General features: G+C 38.9%; 1 protein-coding gene across 1 annotated transcript in view; it reads right to left on the minus strand.

Annotated features, from left to right (window-relative positions):
• MOCOS (molybdenum cofactor sulfurase) overlaps positions 1-13,688 on the minus strand; it is a 222,778-nt gene that overhangs the window by 41,848 nt on the left and 167,242 nt on the right. Inside the window, exon 6 of the mRNA XM_084281422.1 lies at positions 9,180-9,379. Coding sequence (XP_084137548.1) covers positions 9,180-9,379 — 200 coding nt within the window. The remainder of the gene's footprint in view (positions 1-9,179; positions 9,380-13,688) is intronic.

A 13,688-nucleotide genomic window follows, 5' to 3' on the forward strand; every position in this document is an offset into this window, starting at 1 on the left:
AGGAAAAGGTCTGCATCTCTATATCCAACTGTGTGTCCCTAGCTATCTTGTAGGCTGAAGGCTTTGGGGAAAACTGCTGCTAGCCAGGGAAGTGAAAGCCAGAGGTAAACAACACAGAGGATTAAGCTATAGCTAGTACTGAGAAGGGGTAAATGGGGAAGTAGTAGACTAATACTTGTGGAAATAATGCATAGGAAAGAAAACAACAACAACAACAAAAACAAAACACACACAAAACCAACCAACCAAACAAAAAAAACACAGGTGTAATGCATGATACTGAAAAGTCTGGAAACATATATTAAATTCATGTCCCAGCCAAAACTTTCTTTACCTTTTCCTCTTCCTCTTAAATTAGGTAAATCTTCTTTTGTCTCCATTTATTCCCTGAAAATGATGATAATACTTTTTCCTTAGCAAACAGGGAGGTTAAAATACCATAATGGACTGTGTTGAAATATTACTTTAATTATGGCCATACAGGTTCCTATACAGGATTTCTGGGAGGAGGCAGGGGCAGGAAGATGCAAGCAAGGTAATACAGAAGGTGTAGCCGGGCTCTCCTTGTCTTCAAAGACTCAGTGGTGGACTGTAACTGTACACTGCATGCATTCAAAGTCAGCTGATTTGCTTTTACCAAGATCTAGAAAAAAAGGAATGCAGCAGAGGCCATCAAAACTGCAGTCCTCTGGCTGCTACCATGGGGTTTCTTTTCACATTTCTCCCGTGTGACGAGGTCTGCAGTTATAGCCACAGTTTAGCCCTGTGACTACAGAGGAAATATTTAGCCTCCCTCATTCATCTTAGAGTCTGTCACCTGAACAACTATGAGCATCTTTCTTTTATCTCCTCTGCAGTTTCCTTAGCAACATGCAAGGACACTCCAGAGAAAGTGGTGTCAGGCAAAAGCTTCAGCCTAGGCTCTCACGGAGCTTTCTAACCTTGACCAGCTCTGATGAGCAGCTTAACAGGACGCAATTTCAAGTATACCATCTCACAAGAGTCTTCATCCCCTGCAATGACATGTTACGAAAAGCAACTTGACTACTACTCTGCCACGACTTCCTCAACAAGACAAGCTACATCATCTGTTAATGAGGTTTGCAGTTCCCACACTGAATCTCTCAAGTATGGCACCTCCTTACTCCCTGTCAGTGATCCCCTACCTAGATCAGTGAAAATGTCTCCGGTACCACGAACCCCTCACTGTAAGAGCTGTCTTTGGGTGCCCAGTGCTATATAACTGTTATCTTATAAACAAACATAAGCAAAGATCCAGATTTTAATGGCATTTCTTGCCCGTTTGAAGTAACACGGTGCCATATATCGACAAGCCAATGTAGTTTACTGCATCCCTGCTGTCTCCCTGCGTAGGAAACATCCACAGCACAATTGGAAACTAATTAGAACCAAGGAAATTAGTGGAGGTTCAACACGAATCTTCACAGCAATCTTTTTCTCCTTGTAATCCTGTTTGCATTCTATTGCACTGGTCCATCCGCTGCCCCTGGCTTCCTGAAATCAATGGCTAAATCCATAGTGAAAATCAATAGTGAGCAATCACCCCAGTAATTTTTTAGGTAGCTATTGGGAAGATGGCCAAAAATCCCATTAGGCCTGTTAAGAACACTTTTCTTTCCCTGAGTCATCAGAATTAATGTAATGAGTGGATATGCTTCTGAAAGCATTAGTGTAGCTAACTCAGGGTCGTCTGACCATCTCTGCACAGACGTTCTTAGCTGGAATTAACAAATGCTGAATTTCCATTTTTTTCTGGCCCCCGAGAAAAAAGTCTGAACCTCTCCAAGCTGCAAACCTGAATGATTGTTTTATATGAAAGTAAAAAGTATCAGTAGGGAAAAACATAAAAAAAAGGATTAAAGTTTGAAGAACAACAAAGATCTCCTGCTTAATAATTTCCTGCGAAGACTTATTTCATATAAATTAAATACAATAGAAAGCATCGCTCCTCATTGCTTAACAGCAACCCACTTTCTCCTACACGGACATGGTATGAACGTCCAGACAAGTACAGATAGCTAGTACTAGATACCAGTCACTAGTCAGATCAAACCGATCTGGTCACAGCTTCCTGTACATGTGAAATACTGTAACTCCTTTTTTTTCCCCCCTCTTTTTTTTTTTTTTTTTTTTCCACACTCCTCTAATGCCCATGCTCTCATTGCTCTAATTCTGTAGCTACATAACAGATGCACAATGAAGCGGACCCAGTCCACCAGTGAAACAGAGGGAACTGTGAAACAGAGGGTGCTGCCTATGACACAAAGAGCAGTATTTGAGGAAATCCACCCTCTTCAGGTATTGCATGGTTTCTTTTATCATGTGAAAATAAGTAATGATATGAATATCTATCCATCTAGCTGTGCTTACATACAAATGTATTTATTTGCCACTTTACATCTGAGGATATTAATATATTTTCTCTCCATTCCTGAGAGGTTAAGAAGTGCTACTGAGATAATTTTTTAAGTGGCAAGGACAGGCATTGAATCCCTCAAGGTGGCACAGAAGGACTATAGCAGAAAGAGGGGATATCACCAGCACATTGCCAGGTTCCTGGCTACTGATGCAGGTCCAGTTCAGCAGGTTTTTAAAACATTATTTATTTACCTTCAGCAACTGTTACATGCATTTCCCATCCTGTCTCACATGACTTTGTCCCACATTATTTCTGTTTACAAGTCTGTCTAAATGCAGACAGACAGAGTAACTTCAACATGCTCGTATTGTTGTCTCCTCCCCAAGTCACCTCTCTCCTGTAGAACACCATTTCTGACTGCTTGTCCAAATCTTCTCTGCCTCAGATGGCTGGAATCCCCTATTTTGCTGCTTTCCTGCCTCAACTTGTCTCTCTTTCTTTGCCCAGTCCTTGTAATAGTAAACACTTTGGCTGCATTGTGGGAAATTCAGGTTCATCACTAGGATATATTTTGTAGCAGTGAATATAACTAAGTTTCAGAACAAACTGGTTCCACAGGCATTGGAAAGATTCAGATTAAGATAATCCTATCTCAGAACACATCTTCTCAAATGACATGCATGAGTTTGGCTTGGCTGCTCAGCTACTTACAAGGTAATTCACTGCCACAGCATGCTTTGGATACAGAAGGATAAACGGGCTAAAAAGAAATTATAAATACTTGGGTTTCTAGGAGGAGTCTCATTCTGGTTTTGCCCTCCCCTCATGCTCCTAGCACGTGAACACTGGAAGAAAGAGGCTACAAGGGTGGAGATGGTGCCATGGTGAGATGCTCTGCGGCTGTTCTTATGTCTAAGTCATCAGGGGCCACGTGCTCTGATGGACGACCCTGATCTGCACTTCAAGATGATAGAAAATAGAGGCAGGACAGAAAAAAAAAGAATCAGTCATTGAGTCTACCCTAACATTAACTCAAGGAAGGCGGAGATAGAAGAAAAGTGGGTGAGACAGTGGGCTGATGCCATAATAAGAGCAGTCATCAGATTGTATTAGAGATTTGCACTGAAGGGACACACACTGGAAGTTACTCGCTGAGAAGCATTGATAGGGTTTTCTTGAGAAATGGATAAAGATAGATAAGTTCAAAGTCCAGCCCTCCCCTCACTCTATCTGGGCTGATGAGAGTGAGCCAGGACATGCTAATGCAAGCTCCTAGACAAAGCTGATCATAATCTAGCTGAGCAGGGTTCTCAATCCTGAGAGGCAAAACTCATCCATATGCAACAGTACAGAAGAGCCTTCCCTAGGCAAACCAAAGTGTTTACATTCTGTCTCTGGCAGCTGATGCCTGTTATAGCGGTTTGTCTATCAAACAGAAGTATGACATGGCAGGCAAGAAGGCTGGGACTGCTAATGGACTGATGCTCAATCCCTTCCTGACAGGATTTTTAGGAGGCATGGCAGGCATTATGGATGCCAAGGAAACTTTTGCAGGTGAGGCAATCATGGCAAAATACATCTGCTTAGCTTCTGGCTTCAAGGAAGGCAGGCAGTGTGAAAAAGAAGAGCTATGACGGTTTGGTCACTTTTTAAGCTCGTAACACACAGGAAAAAACAAGAGGAAAACAAATGTCTCAGCAGTGTAGATAAGAGCCCTCCAGGGCACAAAACTCAACAGATGTTTTAGGTGAAATTCCATCTGCCAGCTCTGTCCTTATCCCTTTCCACTCTTCCAGCTCCCAAACTGACTTTACAGAATGAAGTGTGAAAGGCTATTAAAATCAATCTGCAGCCACCTACTAAATTTACAAAGAACATTTAACAGATCTCTCTTCCCTATGAGAACAAAGAGAAAAACTTAAAATAATATTAGCATAAAATAACCCTCATGGCAGAGGTGGTGTGTGTGTTTTTTTTTTTGTTTTGTTTTGTTTTGTTTTGTTTTTTTCAAACCTGCAAAGAAAAAGGAACATAAAGCTTCACACTTTGACCTGACTTGTAAGAAATCCACTTTTTTGTGTCCATGATTGTTGTTTCAAATCAATATTGTTCCCTTACAGCTGTTCCATCTCCTTTTTAGCAGTCCAAACAGGCTGAAGCCTCTGCACACATCATGAAGTTATATGTAAGACTTTGATAAACATGATGGCAAGGATGCAAACTGAAGCTGAGTCATTTCTGTCAAACAGTGTTTCAAAGACTGGAAGGCCTTGGGGATGTGTAAACACATGACACTTGTATATGCTGAAGATTGCAAATATTCACTATTAATAAATGAGCCAATGGTGATTCGCTGCATGAACAGTCTCAGTATGAGCTCAGCGCTGAATATATACATGACCCCATTTTCATGACATCATAAAATCCCTTTAATGTCTAGGGCTAATTGCTTCTTTTTCTGGAAGCTTTACAATGAAAAAGAAGATTGGCAGCTTGCTGCTTTAATGTCAACTCTGTTGCTTCCATCCTGCACCACTGACTTAAGGAAGGTCCTTTGTCTCTAGCTCTACATTTTCTCATGTTTCCAAAGCACCAGCTTGTCACTTCATTAACACCAAAAACTGTAACATAGGAGAATTACCCAGTCTTAAGTTGGTGAGTACATATGACAAAGTTGTTTGGTACAAAGGTCATCTTCATGTCCTCGACTTGACACGTACTCATCATAGTTTAACCCCTGTTCATAACTGGGCCTTTTTGGTGCTGCAGTGCAAATGAACACATAACGTAAAATGACAGACATGCTACTGCAGAGGACGGGCAGCCCACATGAAAAGAATGCAGGTATCTCCCCACCTCATTTCAAGAATAAATTACTATAAATACTAGTCTACAGAGACAGCTTTTTACTGGAGGAAATCACTTTAATGGGAAATATTTGGCGCAGGTCAAAGAGGGAAATTTAATGTGGTTTCAGTGTCAAAAGACAAGAGGCTTACTGAGATTTCAGAACTTTAAGTAGTTTTATCCCTAGATAAAGAAATGTTTCTTCATGAAAATCTTAAAGAAAAAAAAAGCACAAAGCTTTTGAGTGTTTGAAGCCTCCCAGTCCCTCTTCCTTAATTGTTTCAATTACCATTTAGAGGAAAAAACTAAACCAGTAATTAAACTGTTCATTAAACCAACGATACATATAGTATTCAAAGCAAGTTCTTTCAAATGTAATACTCTAAAACAGTGATAGCCTTTTGACAGCCCTCAGTGATAGCAATCACAAAGAACCATTTGAAAGAAAAACTAATAACAATTCAACCTCCCTGATTATTTCACTCCCACCTTACCGCTTCTTAACATCTAGGTGTTCTGTGTCATTTTGGGACAGGAGGCTGTCAAAAACAATGCCATCACTGAGACTGCAATCATGGTATAGTCTCATTTGTGTGTCTCACTTTAATGAAACGGTTTCATTTGATCTTGAGTGATGCAATGAAGATTTTATTCAAGGATGAATCTCAGACTGCACCTAATTCCTATTGACCCCATGTATGTAATTCAAGCATGCTTGTGTTTAGTGGCACAGTCACGTTAACTGGGGTCAATTATACTCTGATAATAGTGAGAAATGGATTTCAGTAATAGTAGTAGGGAGGAACAGCTTTTCTCCCAAATGCTACGCAAATGAAGGACATGATTTTTTCCTCTGCTTTCATTTTTAGTTGCACTGTGAAATGTCATGTATTTCACTGCATGCCTTTCACATCCTAAATATCTTGGACTTAGCTCAGACTTCAGAGTATCATTCAAATTATGTAAATCTTGAGGCTTAAATGTAAGCTCCGTATCCCCTGAAGACACTGTCTACTTCTAAAGCATTTCTTGCCAATTTCAAATGTTCAGAATGGAATGGAATGGAATAGAACAGCCCAGTTAGAAGGGACCCACAAAGGTCATCGAGTCCAACCGCCTGATCACTTCAGGGCTCACCAGCAGTTAAAGCACATCCATGGGGCATTGTCCAAATGCCTCCAACACTGACAGCCCTGGGGCATCAGCTGCCTCGCTAGGAGGCCTGTGCCAGCGTTTGACCACCTCCTGGTGAGGACATTTCCCCGATGCCCGGTCTGACTGGCCCCTCTCACAGGACAGGCCTTCCAGACCTTTCACTGACTGTCTTGCCCTCCTCTGGCTGCTTTCAAAGACCTTAACGTCCTTGTTATGTCGTGGAGCCTAGAACTGCACACAGGACTCCAGGTGAGGTTGTGACAACACTAAATATAGCAGGAAAATAAACTGCTCCAAACCTCAGCATAGTATTTTCCCTGGTATCAGTTAGTCAGCTTGTCCTTTTCAGGCTATCAGATGCTGATGTCCAGCCACACTGTGCTCTTTACAATGAGGCACATAACAATTGCCTGTCAGGAAGACAAATAGAATTGGTTGGATGCCTGGTTATAAGTAATTAATTATAGATGAGATATCATCCATAAAAGAATAGGACATTCTGTCTTTTCTCCTTTCATATACAAGCTGAAATACAATTGGAGTCATTAGTTGGTATCCACTAGTAGGTATGGAAAATAGAAATGTCATCCAATTTTCCCTTCACTAAAAATTCCCCAGAATGTTTCCTGAAACTGTGTTCTCCTAACTCCACTAGATGACATTATGACACTTGGACTGACCAGTGAATCCATGTGAATGTGCAGATCATGGGCATGATCAAACTAGGGTACACCATTTCATTTCCATACACTTAATAGAAGTATTAGATTAAGCTTTGATTTGAATAAGCCTATCTAATTTTAGACATGCATACAAGTAGTGCCTCAGATATGAATGAAGATGAGATTACACTGTCAGTATGATGAAGCTTGCTTTCTATTGTATGAGTTTTCTTTGTCATCATAGAGAGGGAGCAAACATTTTTCTCCCCCATAACTGCTCTAAGAAGTCTGTGAAATAATTTAATTCCATAAAGAAGCCAATTATATATATCACACATTGTACAGCTTTGGAACTAATACTGATGCTGCTCGTTAATTTCTAAAAGTTGTTAAATTGCACATTATTTTAATTAAACAAAGTAATCTAACAGGCACTGCAGATGTGACTGGTACGCATTTGAAAACTTTACAGTTCCTCATTCAATATACTCATGCCAGAAATGATGACAATGTGGTGAATAGAGCAATCCAGATGATACAGATCAATAAAGAAGCTTTTTATGAGCAGCCACTGCAGCAAACAGGCACGATGGAGGCATAAGACTATAAAATCATTTTTTCTTTGAGGTTACAGTTGAGTTTAAAAAAGTGAAACAGGCAGGGTCCATTTTTACTGAAAATCGGTGACAATTAGAAGTGCAAATAAAGGCTTTGGTTTTAACCAAGGGACAGAAGCAAAAACAGGGTGTTTGCAGAGTGTTTTAATCTTAACATTATTAAGTATTAATTCAGTGGTGTTAATATCACTGCTTTTTCCTAAACACTGCAACACACATCCAAGACTGTATAAATGGCTAATTGACTCCTAAAATGTGGACTTCTTGGAAACAAAACTTGATTAATCTTTGAGATTGGTAACAAAGCCCAGTGATTTTTAAAAGAGGTATAGGAAGAAGAGCTCCTCTGTACATTTGCCCTTCCCATGTTCATCAGTGTGGCAAGTATCTTAAAAATTTACACAACTCCGTATCGGCAGGCTGCCAAGTAACTGTTTCACCTCTGTCCTCCCTTGTGTATAAATTCATCTTCCTGTGTATTCTCGTAGACATTTCTCTGTTTCCCTCCAAGAGCAATGCACCTATGCAACTAGCTGGCAGAGCAAGGCAGTTGCTGAGATAGCTGCTGCCAGTTATTGACAGCTTTGGAAAATCAAGGTCATGAACTTGACCTGTGGACTTATTCAATAGGCAGCCAATAAACGGAATAATTAAGCTGAACCAGAGCATTGTGTTTTTTTCTGGCTTCTGTTGCTGAGCAAGTGAGCTACGTTACCCTATGTTACCCACTGCCTGCATTTCCTGAAATGCACAGTCATATATGATTACGGCCAGCTTCTCACTGATAAACAGGACACTGAAAGGTGGAAAAGATTCAGAAAATTTCATGTTGCAGATACTCAGAACACCTTATACTCAGATACTCAGAAATGTACTGGAGATAATTCAGATACTCAGAAATAGAAAAAGACTAGAGAAAGCTACTGTGAAATACAGAATTTATGGAATTTTTGAGCTTGAATCTCACTTACACTGAACATTCAAATTTTAAATAAAAATACCCTAGTGGTAATTTGTTGCTTCCTCAGGAATATTACAAGAATGTCATTCTTAGAACCAAGGGGAGAAGTGAAATCCTTTTTCATGGGTGACTGCAATATTTTGAGATCTGATTTCATCTGTACATCAAAGGTCCCAAGGCAATCTCTTATATCACCTTTTCTAGATCTGCCTTTCACTCCCAATTTTGAGTACTCTTAAGAAGGAAGTCAACAAGAAACCAAACAATCCTGTTAAAACAGCCTACTTTCAAACTTCTCATGTGTAGAATATTAAATCTGTAAGAAATTGTCTTTGGTTATCATGCACTTTGCATTGTGCTAACATTATTTATTGGATTATCTCTCTACAAGTCTATACAAATGGTTTGTATATATTGTGCAAAACTAAGAAGAAAGAAAACCAAAACCTCAGAAGGGACTATGACAGAGAAAATATTTCCTTTAGGATAAAGAACTCAATGTAAATATGCTTAAGATACAAGGAGAACACTCAATATAAGGCAAAAGAAAAACATACCTGTGAAAAGCCGATCACCTCTCCATTTTCATTGAGCACGTTGAAATTAATGATCGGACCCTGGACATCAGGATTGCTGAAATCTGTGTCACTGTAAATACGTACTACAGGTGCCCCATTGGCATATTTTAAGGTAGACAGCACATTATAGGTGTAATGAGCTAGTGCGAAGGTGTGTTGTTTTATTTTCTCCATTCCACCTACAAAAGAAAAGTCCACACACATATCAGATACCTTATTTTTACGGAAATGTAAAAAAAAAAGTAGATTTTTCAGAATAGTATAGTTGGGAGCTTACTAGCACAAAATTGGTAGGTTTTGGTTCCTTTAAATGAATAAACAATTTCCAAATATTTCTTTCCTCATACACAAACTTCAGAAGTACTGTTACACCAAGTATTTATCTGCAATTAATGTACTGGAGAATCTGAAGTTACACTGAAATGGATTCATGTGCATTGCAACATTGATATTTCCAGTCTATACATAACACTAAGATGTTCTGGCACAATTAGTTTGAAAAACAGGTTTTGCTCCAGATTTGGCTCTGCAGGTCATAGGAATGAGGCATCAATCCTAGCACACTGCAGAGAGCAAACTGCTATGTGTAAGATAAAATAAAAATACTAAAATTCTAAATAAAATGATAAAATAGAGAAATACAGAAATACAGGTCTCAGTCTACAAGGAATTAACTTGAATATCGAAGAAATATTCCTCTAAGCCTGCTCTCTTTTTTTTTTTTTTTTCCCCCAGGAGAAAAAGAATGAGGATGTTGTGAACACCTCAATGAATGCACCCATGCAATTTATTTGCTTGAGAGAAGTTCTGCAGAGAAGTTTTTACAGACCTTGGCCTGGAAAAAAGCATAAAGACGGGATATGTTGTTGTTGTTCTTTGCCTTTCTTTCTTGATACACTGAGCAGTTTGGAAAAGAGGACTGCACAGATTTCCTGGCAGGTGGAGACCTCTGCTACATCTCTGCTTTCTGAGGGAAGGTTGTGTCTCTGTTAGATGCCCCTATCAAAACGGTTTCTCATTCTCATGCTCAGAGGATATACCATAGGATGATGAACCATGGTCATGTATGGCCTCCGGGATATTTTGATTCTCTGCAGGAAACTAAAACATAAGTCGATGAAGCAGGTTGTGATATTCACTAGTATAAGCCACTGCAAGGAGACCAGCTACTGGGTATGATACTAAATACCATATAAAAAGAGGAATAAGAGCATGATTTAACAGGCAGAAGTCTGTCCATGGAACAAGAAAAGTACAAGTAAACTTCTAAATAAAAACTGAAACCCAATGAATCTGCATCTTTATAGAAGATAATTAGACTATAACAATATATTTTAAGCAACTAGATATTTTAAGCAACACAGGGAGATGCATGGAAGGCTAACGTGTTTCAACACAATCAAATCTCCACTGAAGAGAGTTGAAGTTTTGTCTGAAAACCCAAAGTGGTTTCTATTATTCATACTATATGTTGCAGTATGATAGCCCTACATCTTGTGAAAAAAAAAATAAAAAAATCTTCAAAAGCCTTGTGAGGCAGAATAGTGTTTTTCTTCCTCAGCTTTAGGCCCAAAGTATTTTCTGTAATGGTATCGTATTTGAGGTATGTGAACATTTCTGCAACTTAAAAAGATGCTTGACATCTTCTTTTACTTCCTTTTTTAAACTGCTTATCTATGAATCTCACAATCTCACACCAACTTATGTGCTTACAATTGTTATAACAGAATACCATTTTATGTATCTGAATTTCTGGAAACTTCTACAGGCTGATATAATTCCCCTTCCTTGGACAGAAATCTGGTCGTTGACTTTTATACATTTACTTGTAAAAGGCATTTATAGATGTATAAAAAGGAAAGAAAAAAAATAGTTATCTTTCTGCTGACATATAGAAGAATTACAGAAACTTCTGTTATTTCACTCTTCTTGAAGCTTCTATATTGTGTGCTATCTCCTTTAGATAAGTGAGGAGATAAGACAGTGAAAGCATACAAACAGATTAGATATAAGGTGGAAGCACGTTTCTGTTGCTAAAGAATAATAAAGAGGAATAAGGTATTTAATGAGATTCTAACATATGAAGCACTTTCAAGGAATGTTGCCAGAAGCTAATCAGTACAATTTCTAGATGTTAGCCACAGTAAACTTGGCAGGCATCTCTAGAACACTTTGGTCCAAAAGACAGTTTGTATTTTCAGAGTCTTTGAGAAGATTGCCTAGTAAGAGATGTTCCAGTCATTGTTTGGTAGAAGTTAAGAGCATTGAAATTTAAAAAATGGCTATTTCTCAGCAATTGCCAGAAAGTAGCTGTCTTAAGAGAAGTGGCTGCCTTGTCAGCTTCTGCGATGTCTGTAATCTCCTGATTCAGAGCTTTTCCAAATTGGCAGGAATCTTTTAATGGAAGATTAAACTACTGTCGTCGTGTCTTGTTGAAGAAATCTCTTATTCAGAAATTTCAGTCTCTCATTCACAGCAATCATCCTGCTATCATTTCTATATTGTTTTCAGCCATTCTCTTTTAAAGTTGCTTAATCACATTTCCTTGTTCATTAGTGAGAGGCTGATGAGCCTCTTCATTATTTATTCTGACAAATCCAAATGCAATACCCTGCAGTTGCTTTGCTGCCCCATGATTGGAGAGAGGAAGCAGTGTTGCCAGGGTTCCATATTTTTAAGCAGCAGAATAGGTTGTGATTAGGTCTGATGTCAAAAACCCTGTGAAACAAATGCCAGCAATATGAAGTTTGTTCTGGCAGAAAAAAAAAAAAAAAAAGGGTATATTCGGAAAATAGTTGTGATTTATTTTTATTTTGCTGAACAAAACGATCTGTACCGTCTCCTGCATAAATCCTGTGTGCTTACCTCATCTCCCTCTACCCACTAGGGAAAAAAATACGAGGGTGAGAAAATAAAAAATATCAGAGCAAATCTTTGGCCTCTAACATGACCTGAGGCCTTGCATTATTGCATACAGTCTCACATTTGGGGTGACAGAAGTTAAACTCATTGCTTGACTGAGCCTGTCTGAGGTAAACAAGAAGATAATATTATGGTTGACTTGACATCAATTAGCACGCTGCATGCCTGCATTTTGTCTACCGTCTTTACAGAAACCTGTCTTTATACCTAACGCTTTAGCTCTTGGAGAGTACTTAGAGAATTGTCCCTATCTGCCTGTTTTGGGGCTAAAAACAGCCTAAAGTACACCAGATGAAGTCTATCTAATATTATTTACTGTATTTATGTGTGACACATACAGCATCACGGATGCTCACAGTGCACAATATGCACTCATTAATGGCTTCTTCCTACTGTACAACTGTAAGGATTTCCCTGCATAAATAGAAACTCCTTCATTTCTATGGATTAACATGCCTCTTATTACTTTTGTTCCTGTGTGTACATTCTGAATTTACATCAAGCCAGACACAATCGGATCATTAATTCTTCTCCTAGTTCACACATCAGTTTACACACTATTTGTTGCCACAATGAACATCATATACTTTTGCAGCAGCAAATTATTGAGCAGAAGAGATTGAAAAAGAAAGCTTTTATTTTTGCGTACAAACCTCCTTGCCAAAGTACTGTATTTAACCCACAAAGATGTTGTTAAACCTCATCACCAGAGCTTGCTGCCTATGAAAGCTTTTGGCCCTTTTTTGGAGGCAAATAGAAATGTTCCCTTTCTTCTAACTACAAACAGAGAATAGATATATCCAATAAATACTTCTTTCAGAGTCGCATGATTTTAGAGGCACTGCCCAAGGATCTGTCGCTATTCTATTCCAAAGCCAGATCAGTTCATTCGAATCAGTAAAGCCCTATTTCTTGGAATCGGCCAAGCATGGCAACTGCTGAGGATCTACTTGGTCAAAACTCAGTAAGACAGGGGATGAGAACCTATTAAATTGCTATTCCTCACTTTTTTTTTTTTTAAACTAGGAAAATCTGAAAAGGAGAATTCCTCAGGTCTCATTCATGTAGCTGACATCTGTGTGATACTCTGAATTCAGCAGTGGCATGTCAGTAGACCTGCCAGCCACAACTCAGAATTCAAGGTCAGGTTTAACATGCCAAAAGGATTAATTTTAGCTTATAGTAAAAGTATTTGAAGCTCAAGGGAAGAAATTCAGAGAATATTATACTTCATTCAGAAACAAAAACATGTGCAGAGCAGTAAAAGTATACATTTCTGTTCCCTCTTCAGTGCAACAAACTATTATACCAAAATAAATTTCCAGTATTCGCAGCAGGGAAACAGTTACCATTTTATTTCCAAGCAAATATGGCACAAAACATGGAAGTCAATAGGAATTCCTGCTTGCTTCCTCTCTTGAGCTGTTTTCTTGGCATCCTTACACCCTGTAAGCTCCCATTCCTCCAGCAGTGATGAGCAGCAAGTTTGCAAAGCAACGAAATTGTCTGAGAGAGAATGTTGTTCCCTACCTTTTTGGCTATGCACACATGTGCCACCTGTTGCGG

The sequence above is a fragment of the Netta rufina genome (assembly GCF_964035555.1).
Source record: "Netta rufina genome assembly, chromosome: 2".
Lineage (NCBI taxonomy): Eukaryota > Metazoa > Chordata > Aves > Anseriformes > Anatidae > Netta > Netta rufina.